The following is an 18,236-nucleotide window of genomic DNA, read 5'->3' as shown; positions in this document are numbered from 1 at the left end:
AATAAAAAGGGTGTGTGAGAAAAAAGACGAATAAATATAAATAAGAAAAGAAAGGCAAAAATATTTATATAAATATATACACAAATATACGAACACATACATATATAAATATACATATATTACTAGAATTACTGTAAATTATTTTGAGTTGTATAGTTCATCATAGTATTTTCTAGTTCGTCTAAATATTTTTCCATATTGTCAACTTTATTTAATAAATTATCTGACAAGCTCTGCATTTTGGTTTTTAATTCGTTAAGCATGTTTTCTACATAAATTTCTAATTCTTCTCCTGCTTTAGGTTCAACTTTAACATTAATATTATTATTGTTATTATTTAATAATGATATGTTATTTTGTTTTGTAGAGTTCAAGGACATGGCGGAATTATTAAACGAAGTACAATAATTATTGAACTTGTCACTCCTAATATTATTTTCATTACTCTTTAACATTTCGTTAAAATTCATACTTTCATTTTTCTTGTTTAACATCTTTTTTATTGAATGTATTTAATGTTATTGGTTTGGCTGGCGTAAAGGCTCGATATAAAGCTAAAAAACTGAAACATACAGAAATCAATCCAAAAAATTTTCGATCTCCACTTTTCTTTGGAGCTTGCAAAAATTTTAAAAAAGAATATACGGACACACTTCCAAATACTATTGTTCCTGTAACTCTACAAAATATACAATCTTCTAAATTTTTTTTTGATGATATATGCATATTACGCTATTAATAGGCTGTTATTATAATATACATATATATTATATATATATATATATATATATATATATATATATATATATATATATACATATAATGTAGAATAATAGAACATAGGAAACTTCAAAATGGAATAAAAAATAAAATAATATATAAATAAATAAATATTATTTGAAATATATTAATACTATATGTAAGACAATATTATATAAATGGAAATATTTTTATAAGTGTAATATGTTTATTTAAAAATGTATAATTAAATCTAATTAAGTATGTATTATATATACATCATATTATATAATATAATATATTAATTTATTACTGTATCATATTTATTAATATTATTTTACACGTTTATCATTTTCATAATATTATTATAAGAGTTTATATATATACTTCATGATTATATTATATATATATATATATTTAAAATATTGATTTAAAAAAAAAAAAGAAAAAAAAAAAAAAAAAAAAAAAAAAAGATAAATATAAATATAAATATAAATTGTACTTAAAAATTTCACGCATATAAATAAAATTGGGTTAATTCATTGAATTAGTATATATATATAATACATATTAGTAGGAATAAAATTAATATATATATATATATATATATATATATACATATATTTGTTCTCCTTTTAATTTATAAATTAGTAATGATAAAATAATAATATTGTTTTATTTATATATAAAAGAAAAAATATAATATATATATATATATATATATATATATATGTACACATTTAATGTAATAGTGTATATGTACCCATTTTACTCAATCATTATAATAATCAAATATAAAAATGTAAACAATATAATATAAATATTTTTGAACGTTTATATTATAAGGTTTATATTTACCACAGTTCATTCTTTTTAATTAAAAATATGTATATACACAGATGTATGTTTTTTAGTAGTCCTTTAAATTATATATAATATTAGAAGTTTCATAATTCATAAAAATTAAAGAATTAAATAATAAGATACGTTAAAACATAATTATAGGAATAAGGTTTACATATATATAAAATTATGAAAAATATATCATACATATAAAGTATATATATATATATATGATATTATCAATATTCGTCCTATAAATATTTTACCATTCCCGACAATATACATTTTGTATTTATATATTTATTTTTTTCTTAAATTTTTCATTTACCTTTTCAATTTGTTTTAAATAAAATATATATATATATATGAATTTTTTTTTTTTTTTTTTGTTTTTGTTTGTTTGTTTGTTTGTTTGTTTTTCTAATTTTTTTTATTTGATTTTTGTTTTTGTAATGTTGAAATTATTCAATATGTAAGTAATTTTTTTTGTTGTTATTTTATTTTATTTTATTTATTGTACGATTATATTATTGTCTACAATATCATTTGAACAATATTAATTAATAAAAATAGATAACATCATTTTGTTTTGTTTAATTAATACACGTGAATAAATGTTATTTCAATATTTAACAATAAAGGGGAAATAAAAAAAAAAAAAAGTAAATAAAATTATATATATATATATATATTTATACATTTATATATTTATATATATTTATATTTATTTGTTTAAGTTTGTATATGCCCCGACGTGATCATAAGTAGAAAACTTATTACTTTGGAAAATAAAAAAGAAGAGAACATGTGGATTGAAAAGGATATAAAAAATAGCACACACGGAGGGTGCTTAAGTAAACAAGTAAATAATGATATTGAAACATTAAAGAAAAATAATACATTTATATATAATAATAGCAGATTTGTAAATGTTCATTCACAATTAAAAAATAAAAATGATAATAAAATTAAAAAGTATAATACAAATGATGAATGTATCGAATATGTAGAAAGTAACGAACAGGAGATAAATGGGATTTGTACTTCTTCCTTAATAAGAATTCCAAAAAATGTGAGGAAAAATATATCAGAAAAATATTTTAAGGATATGAAAAATATCCCTACTACGAATAAAATTAATCATTTAAATAATAATAATAATAATAATAATAATAATAATAATAAGAATGATAAAGAGAAACCGTATGTTGAAGGTATGATATTAGAAAAGAATCATAGCCAAAACAATGTAAATATTCTTCATCATAATAAAATGAAAGCTAATACGTTTATAAAGGGAGAAGAAGATTTCTTAAGTACTACATTTAAAAATAATTATGTAAAAAAAAGAAAAGAGGTAAATCCTTCAAATGTGAGTACTAATAAAATAATAATGGAAGACTCCAAAAAAAAACAAAAAAATGTACATAAGAATATTAAAAACAATGAATATGATACAAATGAAACTTATCTAAGGAATAATCATTTTGTACAAAAAACATCACATATTCCTATAAATAAAAATATAAGAGATATGAAAGAATATCGAGACAAATTGAAAAGTTATGGTAATACCCAATATCTAAATAATATTTCTACAAATTATAATGATAGTATCCTGAATAATAAAACCACCTTATATCATGAATATAATGATATAAAAAAAAATGATACAGATTGTGAAGAATGGTTTAATACTGCAAATAATGATATGAAATTAAAGAAAAGAAATTATAATTCATTTGATTATGAACAACATGGAAAAGACGGAAAATATAATGAAATGGTAAAAATGAAGAATGATGAAAGAAAAAAAAAACACAATCAACCGGATATATCAAATAACAACAATAATGATAATAATAATAATAATAATGACAACAATAATAATAATAACAACAATAATAATAACAACAACAACAATAATAATAACAACAACAACAATAATAATAGTAGTAGTAGTAGTTGTTGTTATAATAGTTCAAATAAAAAGGATTACCTTTTAAAAATGAAAACATTTATACAAAACGATATTCCTCATATTATAAAAAAATCGGTAGATATTCATTTATCCACTAATATTGATACAAAAATTCAAAGTGCTATTGAAAAAAATATAATGGATTTTATAGAAAATAATTTATTTTCTATTATTGAAAAAAATGTGAATGATTTTAATAGCCATTATATTTATGATAAAATAAATGATTGTATAAATAATGAAATTAAAAAAAATATTGATTTAGTATATACTAATGTGAAAGATAAGGTAAATAAAAATATAAACGATGAAATAACAAAAAATGTAGATAATTTAAATAATAGTTTAAATAAAAATATTACTAAAGAAATTGAATATAATATGGAAAAAATATATATTAAAGTAAATGAAAATGTAGATGATAAATTAAATAATGAAATGTTAGAAAATATTACAAATGTTCAAGAAAATATATTAAAAAATATAAATGAAGAATTAAAAAGAAAAATGGAATTAGTTAGTGATAATATAAATAATAAAATTAATGATAATATGAAAAATGAATTAATAAAAAATATAAATCTTTTAAATAATAAAATTAATGATAATATAAATAAAGAAATGAAAAAAAATATACATATACTTAGTAGAAATATTGATGTAAATATAAATGACCAAATAGAAAAAACTACACACATTTTATTAAAAAAAACAAATGACAATTTAAACAATGAAATCAAAAATAACATACACATCTTAGAAAAAAATATTGATCTAAATTTTAATGAATATATGGAAAAAAATATGAATAAAATATACCATCAAACAAAAAATATTATCTTATTTGATGATGATATTAAACAAAATATATCACATGTAACACAACAACATATAAAACAAAATATAACAACCCATATGCAACAAAATGTAAATGAAGTTATTACATACATTCATGAACATTTATTAAATAAGGATAAAAATATAATAGATCAAAATTTAAAACAATATATAGAAGAAGCTATGTCAATATCAAACCAAAACATAACTATAAATCTAAATCAACAAATGGAAAAAATATTACAACAAATGTATGAACATGTGGATCAAAAAAAAGAAAACCATTTTATAGATATTGTTCAGAATATACAAAATAATATTAATCTTCATACTGATCAAAATATACAAAAATATATGAACATATTATATGAAAATCAAAAAGAAAATATTTTTCATTATATTACACATTTAAGTAAACAAATCCATTCTTCACATTTTTATGAACCAATAAAGGAAGAAATAACAAAAATTAATGAACACAAACTTGATTTGTTCATAAAAAAAATGGACGAATTATATCATATTTTTATGGAAAAAACTAATGTACATATATCAGACATTATACACAATGAAATCAAAATGATAACGGAAAGAAAAAGTATGCAAGAAGAAAATATTCTTTTACAAAATACACAACATTTACAAACTACACGGAACACAGAACATGTTCATAATATAGATGTCATACAAAATATAAAAGATATGATAGAATTAAAATATGAACATATTACACAAAATATGAAACAAATAGAAAAACAAATGGAAACACATAATAAAAAAGATTCATATAATAAAATATCTGCTTGTATTTCTACATTTCAAAAACAAATTAATGATGCTATAGAAAAAAATACACAAACATTATTAAATATTAACGAATCAACTATTAAATATATGGATCATACCCATTTACAATTAAATACAACTATTCATAATAAAATTGAAGATATATATAAAACAAATATAATATCTGATAATAATATAATAAAAAATGTTAATGATATTTCATATAAATTGATCGACAATATAAACCATAAGCATGAACAATATATAAAACATATGAATCATATTTCAAAAAATTTAATGCAAATACAACATGTGCCAAAACGATTTAATCAACATATATCTTCTATTATCCAAAAAAATATTATAAAACGATCAAATCATATATTTGTATATTTAAAAAGGTTCTTAAAAAATAGAGATCAAAAAATGAACTTTATCATAAATAAAATTAATAAAAAATTAACATATAAACAAATATACATGGGAAAAAAAAGAAATGAACTCAATTTAAGAAATCGTATCAATTGTAAGGTTATAGGAAATATTAAAAAAGAAAACGCTAAAAAAAATCATATAAAAAAAATTATTCAAACAAGTACAAAAAGTCCAATCCTTTTTATTAAAAAGGAAAACTTCAAATTAAATCAAAAACAAAAACAAGAACATATGAGAAAAAGAAAAAGAAAAATATTAAGAAATAGAACGTGTATCATTCATCAAATTCTAAATAGAAATAAAGAAAACCAAAAAGAAAAAATCAATAAAAATTATTTAAATAATTCTCTTATGGTAGATCATAATTTACACTTATTCAAATATTATGATCAACAAAAAAATTATTATACGTCTCAAAAAAGGAAACCCTTATATGTGGTCAATTATTTGAAAAATGAAAATAATGAATTGATAGAAGTATCTGAATATTTAAGAAAAACAAACATCAAAAAAATTACAAAATGAGAAAAAATAAAGACATTATAACTTTCTGATATTTATAATTATGTTAGGAAAAAAAAAAAAAAAAAGTAAAAAAAAAAAGAAAAAAAAAAAAAAAAAAAAAAAAACAAAAAAAAAACAAAAAAAAAAAAATGATTTTTCATACATATCCATATTTACTATCTACTTTTATTTTAAAAAATGTTTACCATAATGATTTTATATAATACACTAAATATTTGGATTATACACATGTTAATTATTTTTTTGTATATATATATATATATATATATGTAATTATTTCTAATTTTTTTGTTGTGGACCTGTGTTTATTACCTTTGTAGATGATACAGTATATCTTATTCCATAAATATTTTTAATTTTTTTTATATTTGTTACGTTGAATAAATTAATGCACTGGAATGTATTTTCCCGTATATATTTATATATATGAATATGTTTTTCCCTCAAATTGTATATGAGAAAAAGCAGATGCATTGCTTTTATAAATTTTTGAAAAAAAGACAAATACTTTGAAAACATCATATAACATATACAAAATAAATAAATAAATAAATAAATATATATATATATATATATATATATATATATAAGTAATTATTATATAGACAAAATATAGATACAGCAAAAAAGTCCTATTTTTATTCCATTCTTTTTTATTTTTTTTTTCGGTAAATTTCTCGATTTTAAAAAGGAAAATATAACCCTAAATTAAAATAAAAAATATATATATATATATACATACATATATTTTTTTTTTATCACATTTTATGTTCCTTGTATTATGTAATTTTTCCTTGTCTATGATCTTCACATAGTATGAAATATTTATGAATAAAAATAAAGAATTATTTTTGTTATTCTTTTAATAATTATTAAAACGTGCGATATTTACTTTCTAAAAAAGTATATAATATTACATTGATATGTATATAATAAAAACATTTATTTAAAAATGAATAAATTTTTCCAAATATTAGAATATTTTAAAATTGAATTGTCTATTAATTTTAGTATAACATTTATATTTATAAATATATTACTAGTTTTCTTCTCTACATTTTTATATAGGTAAGTCCATGTGGGAACATTATAAATATATAAATATATATATATATATATATATATATATATATATATATATATATATGTGTTTATATATATATATATGTGTTTATATATATATATATGTGTTTATATATATATATATGTGTTTATATATATATATATTTTTTTTTTTTGTTCTTCTCCTTAGAAATATTAAAAAGGTTAATGATCCAGATTCGTACAAAACTTCATACGAAAGAAAAGAGAAAGATTCAACTTTTGATGAGGAAGAAAATTTTGATATTCTCAATATATTTTCAAATGATCCAAAATCTGTAGAAAATATTTACGAATTAGAAAATGATATATATAACAAAAGTGAGGAGAGTAGTATCTGCAGTAATCATAATAAAAACCTTGATGAAAAGACTTATAAAATAAATAAAAAAAAAGTTACAATATATTTAAAACTAAATGAAGGCTTAGAAAATATTAAACAAGAATTACATATAATAGATAGAGAACTAAAAAATATTTTACAGAAAGAAGAAAATTTACAACTTATAAATGAAGAAGAAAATATAATAATTGAAAAAACAAAGAGTGACAAATATGATGAAAAGGAAAATAAATCAAATGATAACATATTAAGTAAAAAACATGATGATGAAAATATCAACAAATCTGATATAAGAAATACCTTGGATAGTGAACTTAAAAAAAAATATGAATTGTGTAAGGAAAATAATCAATTATTAGAAAATCATCATAATAATGATAATAATCAGGAGGATAATAATATTTGCGAAATTGAAAAACAGGATTACAATAATTATAATAGCGATAATAAGAATCATAATGATATTTTTAATTACAATTATGAAGATATATCATTAGAAAAAGATAAAAATATTCATCACACCAAAGAAATAACAAAAAATGATACATTATGTAATACTTTGGATAGTATAAAAAATAATCGACCTACAGAAGAAAAAACAAAAAATTTTAATTATAATGAAACCAATATTTATGAAGAGAATAAAAAGTTAAAAGATAGTATTGTTAACTCAAAAAATGGAGAAAATTTTTTACTTAAAAATAACGAACAAAATATAAATAATAATATCATTAATGTTAATCAAAAACAAAGTTCTGATCATAAAAAGGAATCATTTAAAATAGATACAAAAAAAAATGACCAGATTGAGCAAAATTATCAGAATGGAAAAAATGAAAAAAATGAAGAAAATGAAAAAAATGGAATGAATGAACAAAATGGAAAGAATGAACAAAATGGAAAGAATGAACAAAATGGAAAGAATGAACAAAATGAACAAAATGACCAGATTGAGCAAAATTATCAGAATGACCCGAATGACCAGAATGATCAGAATGACCAGAATGAAAAGAATGACCAGAATGAAAAGAATGACCAGAATAAAAAGAATGAACAAAATATTGGACCTAAAAAAACTAATGAAATATCTTATGATTCTATAAATATTAATATATCCAATAATCAGAATCCAAAACTATCAAATGTTTTTGTAGAAGATATAAAAAGAATACTACCTATTTCCAATAACAATTTAGAAAACTCTATAACTACCATTAAAAATATAGACGACCCTTCCAATAGTACGAAACAAGAGTTACAAAACAGTGATTATGAAAATATGCACGCAAATAAAAAAATTGAAAATGGAAAAGAAAGTTTCATATGTGATATTACATCTAATACAAATATAACAAGAAATTCTATGGACATACCTAATATAATGGACAGAAAAAAAAGTGAATATGATAAGGAGGTGGATAATGTAAGTATAAAAAAAAAAAGTTACATAAATCATAATATGCAAAGGGAAAATACAAGGGAAGATCCTTCTAACAATATGGATTATACGAACAAAAGTACGAGTGATTCTAATGATATAGAAAATGAGAATAAAATGGAAAGATGCACAAATATTTTAGGTTTAGATAAAAGAGAAACTGTTATTAAAATAAATGACATTAACAAAGATAATAAACATACTAATGGTATTAAATGTGAGGATAAAAGGAAAAGTACTTCTATTCATATGGAAGATATAAACAATAGTACAAATTATCTTAATAATAAAGAATATAATAGTAAAGGGGAAAATAATAACAATATTTTAGGTGATGATAAAAGAGAAAGTACTTTTAAAATATATGATATACAAAAAAGTGAGTATAATTCGAATGATTTACAATATGATAATAAAAGGGAAAGAACTTCTATTAACCTGGATAATGGGAACAAAAATAATGTTGATATTAATAATTATATAAATGTTGATGATACAAAGGAAAGGATTTCTATTAATCTGGATAATGTGAACAAAAATAATGTTGATATTAATAATTATATAAATGATGATAATACAAAGGAAAGGACTTCTATTAATCTGGATAATGGGAACAAAAATAATGTTGATATTAATAATTATATAAATGATGATAATACAAAGGAAAGGACTTCTATTAATCTGGATAATGGGAACAAAAATAATGTTGATATTAATAATTATATAAATGATGATAATACAAAGGAAAGGACTTCTATTAATCTGGATAATGGGAACAAAAATAATGTTGATATTAATAATTATATAAATGTTGATAATACAAAGGAAAGGACTTCTATTAATCTCGATAATGGGAACAAAAAAAATGTTGATATTAATAATTATATAAATGATGATAATACAAAGGAAAGGACTTCTATTAATCTGGATAATGGGAACAAAAATAATGTTGATATTAATAATTGTATAAATGTTGAGGATAAAAGGGAAAGATATTCCCATATTTTAAACATTAATAAAAGAGAAAGTATTATTAAAATTAATGATATGAAAAAAACTAAGAGCGATTCTAATGACATAAAAATAAATGATAATAGAACGGAGATGTATTCTAATATTTTCGAGATTAATGAAAAGGAAAGAACATCTATTAAAGTAGACACTGTGAAAGAAAATAAAAGTGATAGTAATGATATAGAGAATGGTAATAAAATAGAAAGGCATTCCAACGTTTTATATATTAATCCAACAAAATTTGATCCCATAAAAATAAATGATATTAATAAGAAAGGAGAAAGATACTATGACAATATAGAAAATGAAGACAAAAGAGAAATTTATACTAATAATGACGAATATATGGATAAACGAGAAAGTAATACTAACCATATTTATATAAATAAAAAGGAAAGTTATTTGGAAAATGCAAAAGATGTTATTAAAAAGGAAAGCCCTCTTAACAATGTTGAAGATACGAAAAAAGAGGAGAGTTATAGTAAAAATATAGAAAATGCGAATAAGGAAGAATATGAATCAAACGAAGAAACATACGTAAATAAAATGGAAGAGGATTCTAACGATATAGAAGATATTAGTAATAGAAAATATGAGTATAAAGAAGGACAATATTTAAATAAAGGAGAAAAATACATTAACAATATAGATAATGTTAGTATAAAGGAGAGTTATTATAATAAGAGAGAAAAAGAGAGTATTGAAATAAGTAATTTAAATAAACGAGAAAGTTGCACTAGTAATATAAACAATTTTAGAATACGAGAAAATCAATCTAACATGGTAGAATATGAAAATAAAAGAAAAAGCGATAATATTGAAATAAATAATTTGAATAAAGCAGATATTTATGTTAACAGTATAAAAAATGTTAGTAAAAGAAATAGTTCTTATAATAAGAAGGAACGAGACAGTAAAAAAGATAGAGACAGTGTATATGATGAGAATAGAAGGAAAAGTAGTGCTTATCAAATTAATGATATATATAATATAAGAGATAAAAGCAAAGAGAAAATTGACATGGATACTATTCAAGATATGAATAAAAGGAAAAGCTATGTAGATAATATACATATTACAAATAAAAAATATAGTGATATAAATAATGCAGAAGATGTTATAAGAGAAAAAAAATATGAAGATTATAATATAAGTGTTATGTATAATATGCATAATAAGAGAGATCAAAGAAAAGAGAGTAATATTAATATATATAATGATAATAATATGAGACGAAGTACTATTAATAAGATAAATGATGAGAACAGTATGCACAATGTAAAAAATGAAATTAAAAATATTGATAATAATAACAATGTGGATAAAATAAATGTGAATAAAAGTAATACGGATAAAATATACATGGATAAAATATACATGGATAAAATATACATGGATAAAAGATACATGGATAAAAGATACATGGATAAAAGATACATGAATAAAAGATACATGGATAAAATATACATGGATAAAATATACATGGATAAAATATACATGGATAAAATATACATGGATAATGAATATATGACAGATAATATAATTAAAAAAAATGATAAATATAATAATAATAATAATAATAATAATAGTGATGTTGTTGAATATGTAAATGAAAGAAAACACACATCTCTTATTAACGAACATTATTTATATGAAAGAAAGAGTAACGTAGATAAAATGAAGGATATTAATAAAGGAGAGAATGATATATTATATGATGTATATAATAATAGTGAAAAAAAAAACACAAAAAGTAGTTTATATAGAAATCCTGAAATTATTACTCAAGGGGGAAATGATAATATAAATAATATGAATGAACATATAAGTAGTTTAAATAAAGTTTATCGTATTAGTAATAAAAAAAGTAATAATAATTATAAAGGACAAGATTATACATATATAGTAAATGAAAATAGTGGAAGAAATAGTTCTATGTATAATAATATAAATAATTCAGATAATATGAATAAAAAAGAATGTGATTTTATTAATGATAAAGAAAATATAAATAAACGAATAAGTGAAATATATGACTTACGTCAAATAAATCATAATGAAAGTAATATAGAGAACATGGAAAATATAAAAAATATGGAAAATATAAAAAATATGGAAAATATAAAAAATATGGAAAATATCGAACATATAAAAAATATGGAAAACATGGAACATATAAAAAATATACAAAACATCGAACATATAAAAAATATTGAAAATATACAAAATATACAAAACATGGAACATATAAAAAATATTGAAAGTATACAAAATATACAAAACATGGAACATATACAAAATATTGAAAATATACAAAATATTGAAAATATACAAAATATTGAAAATATAAAAACTATCGAAAATATAAAAAAAAACATAGAAAATATAAATAACAAAGGTAGTTTAATGGTAAATTCTAATAATATTAATGAAAACATAAAAAAAGAAAGTGATATTTATAAAATTGAATGTGATGATGATCATATGTGTGATGTAACTAAAATTAAAGGTGTAGATAAACAAATGAGTGATACACATAAAATTAAATATGATGATAACGAAAAAAATAATGAGAATAAAAGGAAAAGTGGTATAAATAAAGTTTTTGATATTATTAAAAGAACAATGGATTCTTATAATATTTATAATTTAAGTAAATGTAAAATTGATGAAGACAACATATATATGTTGAATGAGAAAAAAAAAAACAATATAAATAATATGAATAAAAGGAAAAGTGAAAATACATATAATATAAATGAAAGAGAAAAGGATGATATGAATAGAAGAATGACTGAAAATACATATAATTTGAATAAAGAAAAAAATTTAAGTGTACATAATATTAAAAATATACAACCATACAATATAAATAATAATATATATGAAAAAACGAATGATACAATCGATAATTTAAATGAAACAGGAAAAAACAATACGAATGATATAAGTATAAAAGGAAGTGATAAGAATAAAGAATATAAATTTTATGATAATGAAAATAAAGATAATATAAATATGATAATAAGAGATACAATTAATATGTCTAATCTAAATAATAATATAAGTGATAATATGCAAATGGCCATTCACAAGGAAGAAAAAAATATACATAAAATGAATAGAAAAATAACATATACAAACAATTTATATAATATAAATGAAAGTAAAACTGAATATACTATTAATATAAATGAACAAGAAGAAAAAAGTGATTTTATAAATAATGACAATATAAAAATGGATAATGAAGATAAACTATATAATTGTAACGAAAGAAACAATCATATACATAAAGAAAATAAAAGAAACGATATTAAGTATGATAATTTTAAAAAGGATAACATAAGAAAAAATATGGATAACACGAAAAATATAGAAAATATGAACAATATAGATAATATGGATAATACGAAACATATAGAAAATGTCAATAATATGAAAAATATAGAAAATGTGAATAATATAAACAATATAGATAATATGGATAATAAGAAACATATAGAAAATGTCAATAATATGAAAAATATAGAAAATGTGAATAATATAAACAATATAGATAATATGGATAATAAGAAACATATAGAAAATATAAATAATATGAAAAATATGGAAAATATGAATAATATAAACAATATAGAAAATATGAATAATATGAAAAATATAGAAAATATGAATAATATGAAAAATATAGAAAATATGAATAATATAAACAATATAGAAAATATTAATAATATGAAAAATATACAAAATATTAACAATATAGAAAATATGGATAATATGAATAATACGAAATATATAGAAAATATGGATAATATGAACAATATAGAAAATATGAATAATATAAATAATTATAATAAAATTTATGATGTTAATATAATTAATAATAAAAATTATGACAGTACATATAATGAACTATACGAAAAAGACAATCAAGAAGAAAATAAAAATATATGCAATGATAAATTAGATAATTCAATTAATGAGAAAACAAAATATATGAAAACGTTAAGAGAATATTTTGTTAAGAGTGAAAAAGAAATAGAAGATCAAAAAAAAAATAATATGAATGATATGTATACAAGAAGAGAAGAGGAAAAAATAAAAGACAATGAAGATTGGAAATTATATGATTTCAAAAACCTCAAGGAAAAATATAAATTTCAAATGAATATGAAAGATAGTGAAATAAATCAATTACAAAATAATTTAATAGATGAATTTAAAGAATTAAATGAAGTATCCAAATTAAAAAATAACTTAAAAGGAAAAACATACAATTCTAATATAGGAGAAGAAATGTTGGAAGAAAATAAGGAAAAACAACATGGAAATTATGTAGGTGAATATTTTGATAGGAATGATATGATTTTAAAAGAGCGCATATTTGAATATGCCAAACATAAGACAAGCATAGATATGTTAAAGGTAATAAGAGTGTTAAACAAAAAATAAATAAATAAATAAATAAATAAATAAATACATATATATATATATATTTGATAATTTTTATTTTATTTTTTTTTTAGCATCCCGATGATATAAAAAGAAACTCGAAGGACCTCAAAAAGTGGAAGGTCAGAATCCCATAAGAACATTAAAAAAATATATATATGTATATATATATATATATATATATATATATATATATATGTATGTATAATATTTATTATCTCTTTTTTTATATAGTCTCAGGTCATAACTAAGAAATACGCGGATGACTGGCTCTCATCAGACGTCTTGTTATCTTGTTTTTTAAACTTTATAAAATTAAAAAAATATGTTAATATAACGGAATTATCAGTGAAATTTCAAACTACCACCGACGTAAAAAAATAGAACATTAACGATCAGATAATTATTTATTTATTTATTATTTCAACATATTATATATACAATTTGCTCATATTTGTAGTATCATTTCATCCTATTTTTTCTATAAAATTTTTTTATAATATCATGATAATGCATTTGTTTATATAATCTATAAATGTTTCTATTCTTATATACTTATTTATATATAGGATATCAGGGAAAAGCTCGAGGAACTTGAAGAACAAGATATGATAAATGGGGTGTTAGATGAAAAAGGAAATTATATTTATTTATCACAAGAAGAAATTAATAAATTATGTTTTGAAATTCAGTCCAAAGGGAAAGTGAATACGCATGATGATTTTGTAAAAATTTGCAACAAGGTCATATCGTTAAGTGTTAATGATAAGGTAAAAAAAAAAAATAGACATGTAACTATATATATATATATATATATATATATATACATATATACATACATATATGCATACATATATACATACATATATACATACATATATATGATGTTCTTCTTTGATGTGTTCAAAGGTGTTATATTTATAAATTTTTCTTATATTTTTATAGGACATGGAAAAGTTAAAGGAAGAAGAAGAAAAAATAATTAAAGCTAAAACAGAAATATTTTAAAATTGTACAATATTTTTTTTTTCTGTTTAATTTGTAATAATTAACAATCAAAATAAAAACATAAGTACAAAAATATATTTTTTGTACACAAAAAAAAAATAAAAAATAAAAAAAATAAAAAAAAATAAAATAATAGGAATATATGATATATATATATATATAAACGTTTCTCCTTATATTAATCTTGCGATCATTTTGTAAAATGTTGTTTTAAATATTCAATACACTCTTTTTCATTTTCACCATGAATAGCCATAAATTTAATCTGCAAGGTAAAAAAAAAAAAAAAAAATAATAATAAAATAAAATAAAATATAGTGAAAAAATATAATTGTTATACATATTTTATAAATACATACATATAAACATTTATATGTTTCATTTCATTCTTACTATTTGCTCATAGACTTCATTTATTTGGTTGGGTGAAATATTAGGAAAGTTGTGCTTAATATCAGGCCATTTCAAAAAAGGCTTCATGTTATAAGACTCTTGTAAATTAAATTTAAAAATATATCGATACAATTTAGCAACAAAATCAGATAAGCATATATTATTAGTTGTTATAGATGTTATATAATTTTTATTTAGTTCATTAAATTTATGAAAAATATAAAAGATTAGAAATACAAAATTCCATTTATCTCCAATTTTTTTTAAACATAAAACAGTTTGACCTTTAATTTGTATATTATGTTCTTCTTGATAATTTTTATTTTTTAAAAAATTAAGAACATCTATGGTTTTATATAAATTATATAAATGAGTAAAACCCTCAAAAATGTGTACACAAAATTTGGAATATTTTAATGGAAACTTTAAAGATTCTCTAATTATATATTCAACCACATATTCTGTTTTACCATTTTTTATATATAAAAAATGATTTTTTAATGGTAATAAAAATAAACATAATTGTATATAATTCATATTTTCTTTATAATCTAAATTATTAAATGTTTCTTTTAAAAGGTTATTTTTTTCTATTTCTTTAAAAAATTTTAAATAACTAAGTCCATCAAAAAGCCATTTTTGTTCAAAGTTTTGTTTATCATTATTTTGTACATTCATTACATTATTACATTGATTATTTTCATCTTCCTTATTTATATCAGATTGTTCAGAAACATTATTCACTTTATTTTGTATTAGATCATTTGATGAAATGATATTACTAGAATTATTACAAATGTTGCTATTTTCTACATTTTGTAAATGAATTTTTTTATTATTTATATTGTTATTTGAAGAAACACAATTTAAATCATTTAGATTATCCACATGTTGATCATGAACACTATCATTAGTATGATAATGTTGTGCTGGTGTTACAATTCCTTTGTTTATTTTATCCTTCTTTTTAAGTTTTTCAAATAGTTCTTCATCTTTTACAAAATAATTTGATGGTAGCTGAAATATTTTAGAGGAGTAGGAACTATAATTCAATAATGTTAAAGATAGAATAACATTTTTACATTTGGCTGAAAAAATTTTTACAATTTCTGATGATAATCTACTTTTGGATATTTTTTTCGTAAATGCTTTTTTAATATCTTCATTTTTTAAAACATTAAAAATGGATTTTTCTAAGAAGAAATTAAAGAATCCACAAAAACGTATACATCTAACAATTCTTAAAGGATCATCAAGAAAAGTAGCAAGTGGTTCTAGTGGAGTACTAATAATATGATTTTTTAAATGGAATATACCTTTTTCAGTATAATCTTCAACTTTTTTATTTTTTAAATTATAAAATAAGGAATTTACTGTAAAATCTCTTCTTAAAGCATCTTCTTCTGGTGTTCCTATAACAATTTCTGGTATTCGACTTTCTTCTGTATATTTTTCATTTCTTAAATTTACAATATCTACTTGAAAATTAAATAAATTAAAGCTTGATGTTTCTAAATGTTTTGATTGATCTGAATTTATTTTAATAATACCAAAATTAAAATTCTTATTTTCTTTCTCTTTTATATATTCTTTAATATAATTACAAAATTCAGCACCTTTCATATTATCGACTGTTATATCTATATCATCATTATTAATATTTAAGAATTTGTCTCTCACCCAACCACCGACAACCCGTAATGTACAATTTAAATTGTATCTCTCATTTACACTTTTTAAAAACTCAAATAAATTTTCTTCTTCTTTTCTTATTCTTTCATGTATAACATTTTCTATATCTTTAGCATTTAACATATTATTACTATTTGGAAAATATATTTTATCCTTTTTTTGTTCCTCGTCCTTAACTATATTTTTTTCCATAGCCTTTTCTTTTTCATCTATTATATAATCTTTTAGGTAATTTATATATACATTTTCGTAAAATGTGTTCCCCATCATATTACTTGAAATATGATTGCTACTACTTAAACATCTCCATTTATTATTATCATTAATATTATTGATATTTTCCATCACTCCTATTTGCTTTATTTTATTTTTTCTTTTAATTTTATTACTATAATTTTTTTTTATTATTATGTAGAAAAATCTATATTTATATTTATATTTATAATTAAGTATACCTTTTCTTATCATATTATCATTTTTGTATTTCAAATGTTTCAATTCATTTGAACATAATTGCCTTTTTAAAAATTTATTTTTTCTTTTTATATTACAAAGTATAAATATTACATTAATCAATAAATTTAAAAGAAGCAAGCCAAAAATATTCATTCAAACAAAAAAGGAAAAAATAAATAAAAATAAATAAA

The 18,236-nt window shown here is 19.3% G+C and overlaps 5 protein-coding genes across 5 annotated transcripts; 2 read left to right on the top strand and 3 right to left on the bottom strand.

The window, feature by feature from the left end:
• Positions 1-128: 128 nt before the first annotated feature.
• Positions 129-470, bottom strand: PF3D7_1120900 (heat shock factor-binding protein 1; the record flags this gene model as incomplete). The annotated part of the gene is made up of 1 exon (XM_001347851.1): positions 129-470. One exon carries the CDS (start codon positions 468-470, stop codon positions 129-131), a length of 342 nt encoding a protein of 113 aa, XP_001347887.1.
• Positions 471-474: 4 nt separating this feature from the next.
• Positions 475-726, bottom strand: PF3D7_1120800 (conserved Plasmodium protein, unknown function; the record flags this gene model as incomplete). Its single annotated transcript, XM_001347850.1, has 1 exon — positions 475-726. The coding sequence occupies one exon, from the start codon at positions 724-726 to the stop codon at positions 475-477; it is 252 nt and encodes an 83-aa protein (XP_001347886.1).
• A 1,660-nt stretch (positions 727-2,386) lies between these two features.
• PF3D7_1120700 (conserved Plasmodium protein, unknown function) lies at positions 2,387-6,145 on the top strand (the record flags this gene model as incomplete). Its single annotated transcript, XM_001347849.1, has 1 exon — positions 2,387-6,145. One exon carries the CDS (start codon positions 2,387-2,389, stop codon positions 6,143-6,145), a length of 3,759 nt encoding a protein of 1,252 aa, XP_001347885.1.
• A 952-nt stretch (positions 6,146-7,097) lies between these two features.
• Positions 7,098-15,504, top strand: PF3D7_1120600 (DDRGK domain-containing protein, putative; the record flags this gene model as incomplete). Its single annotated transcript, XM_001347848.2, has 6 exons — positions 7,098-7,213; positions 7,398-14,469; positions 14,571-14,618; positions 14,731-14,868; positions 15,066-15,266; positions 15,442-15,504. The coding sequence occupies 6 exons, from the start codon at positions 7,098-7,100 to the stop codon at positions 15,502-15,504; spliced, it is 7,638 nt and encodes a 2,545-aa protein (XP_001347884.2).
• A 190-nt stretch (positions 15,505-15,694) lies between these two features.
• Positions 15,695-18,198, bottom strand: PF3D7_1120500 (tRNA nucleotidyltransferase, putative; the record flags this gene model as incomplete). The annotated part of the gene is made up of 2 exons (XM_001347847.1): positions 15,695-15,769; positions 15,898-18,198. The coding sequence occupies 2 exons, from the start codon at positions 18,196-18,198 to the stop codon at positions 15,695-15,697; spliced, it is 2,376 nt and encodes a 791-aa protein (XP_001347883.1).
• Between the last annotated feature and the right edge of the window lie 38 nt (positions 18,199-18,236).

This window comes from Plasmodium falciparum (genome assembly GCF_000002765.6).
Source record: "Plasmodium falciparum 3D7 genome assembly, chromosome: 11".
NCBI classification, from domain to species: domain Eukaryota; phylum Apicomplexa; class Aconoidasida; order Haemosporida; family Plasmodiidae; genus Plasmodium; species Plasmodium falciparum.
This window is presented reverse-complemented; position numbering and strand designations above follow the sequence as displayed.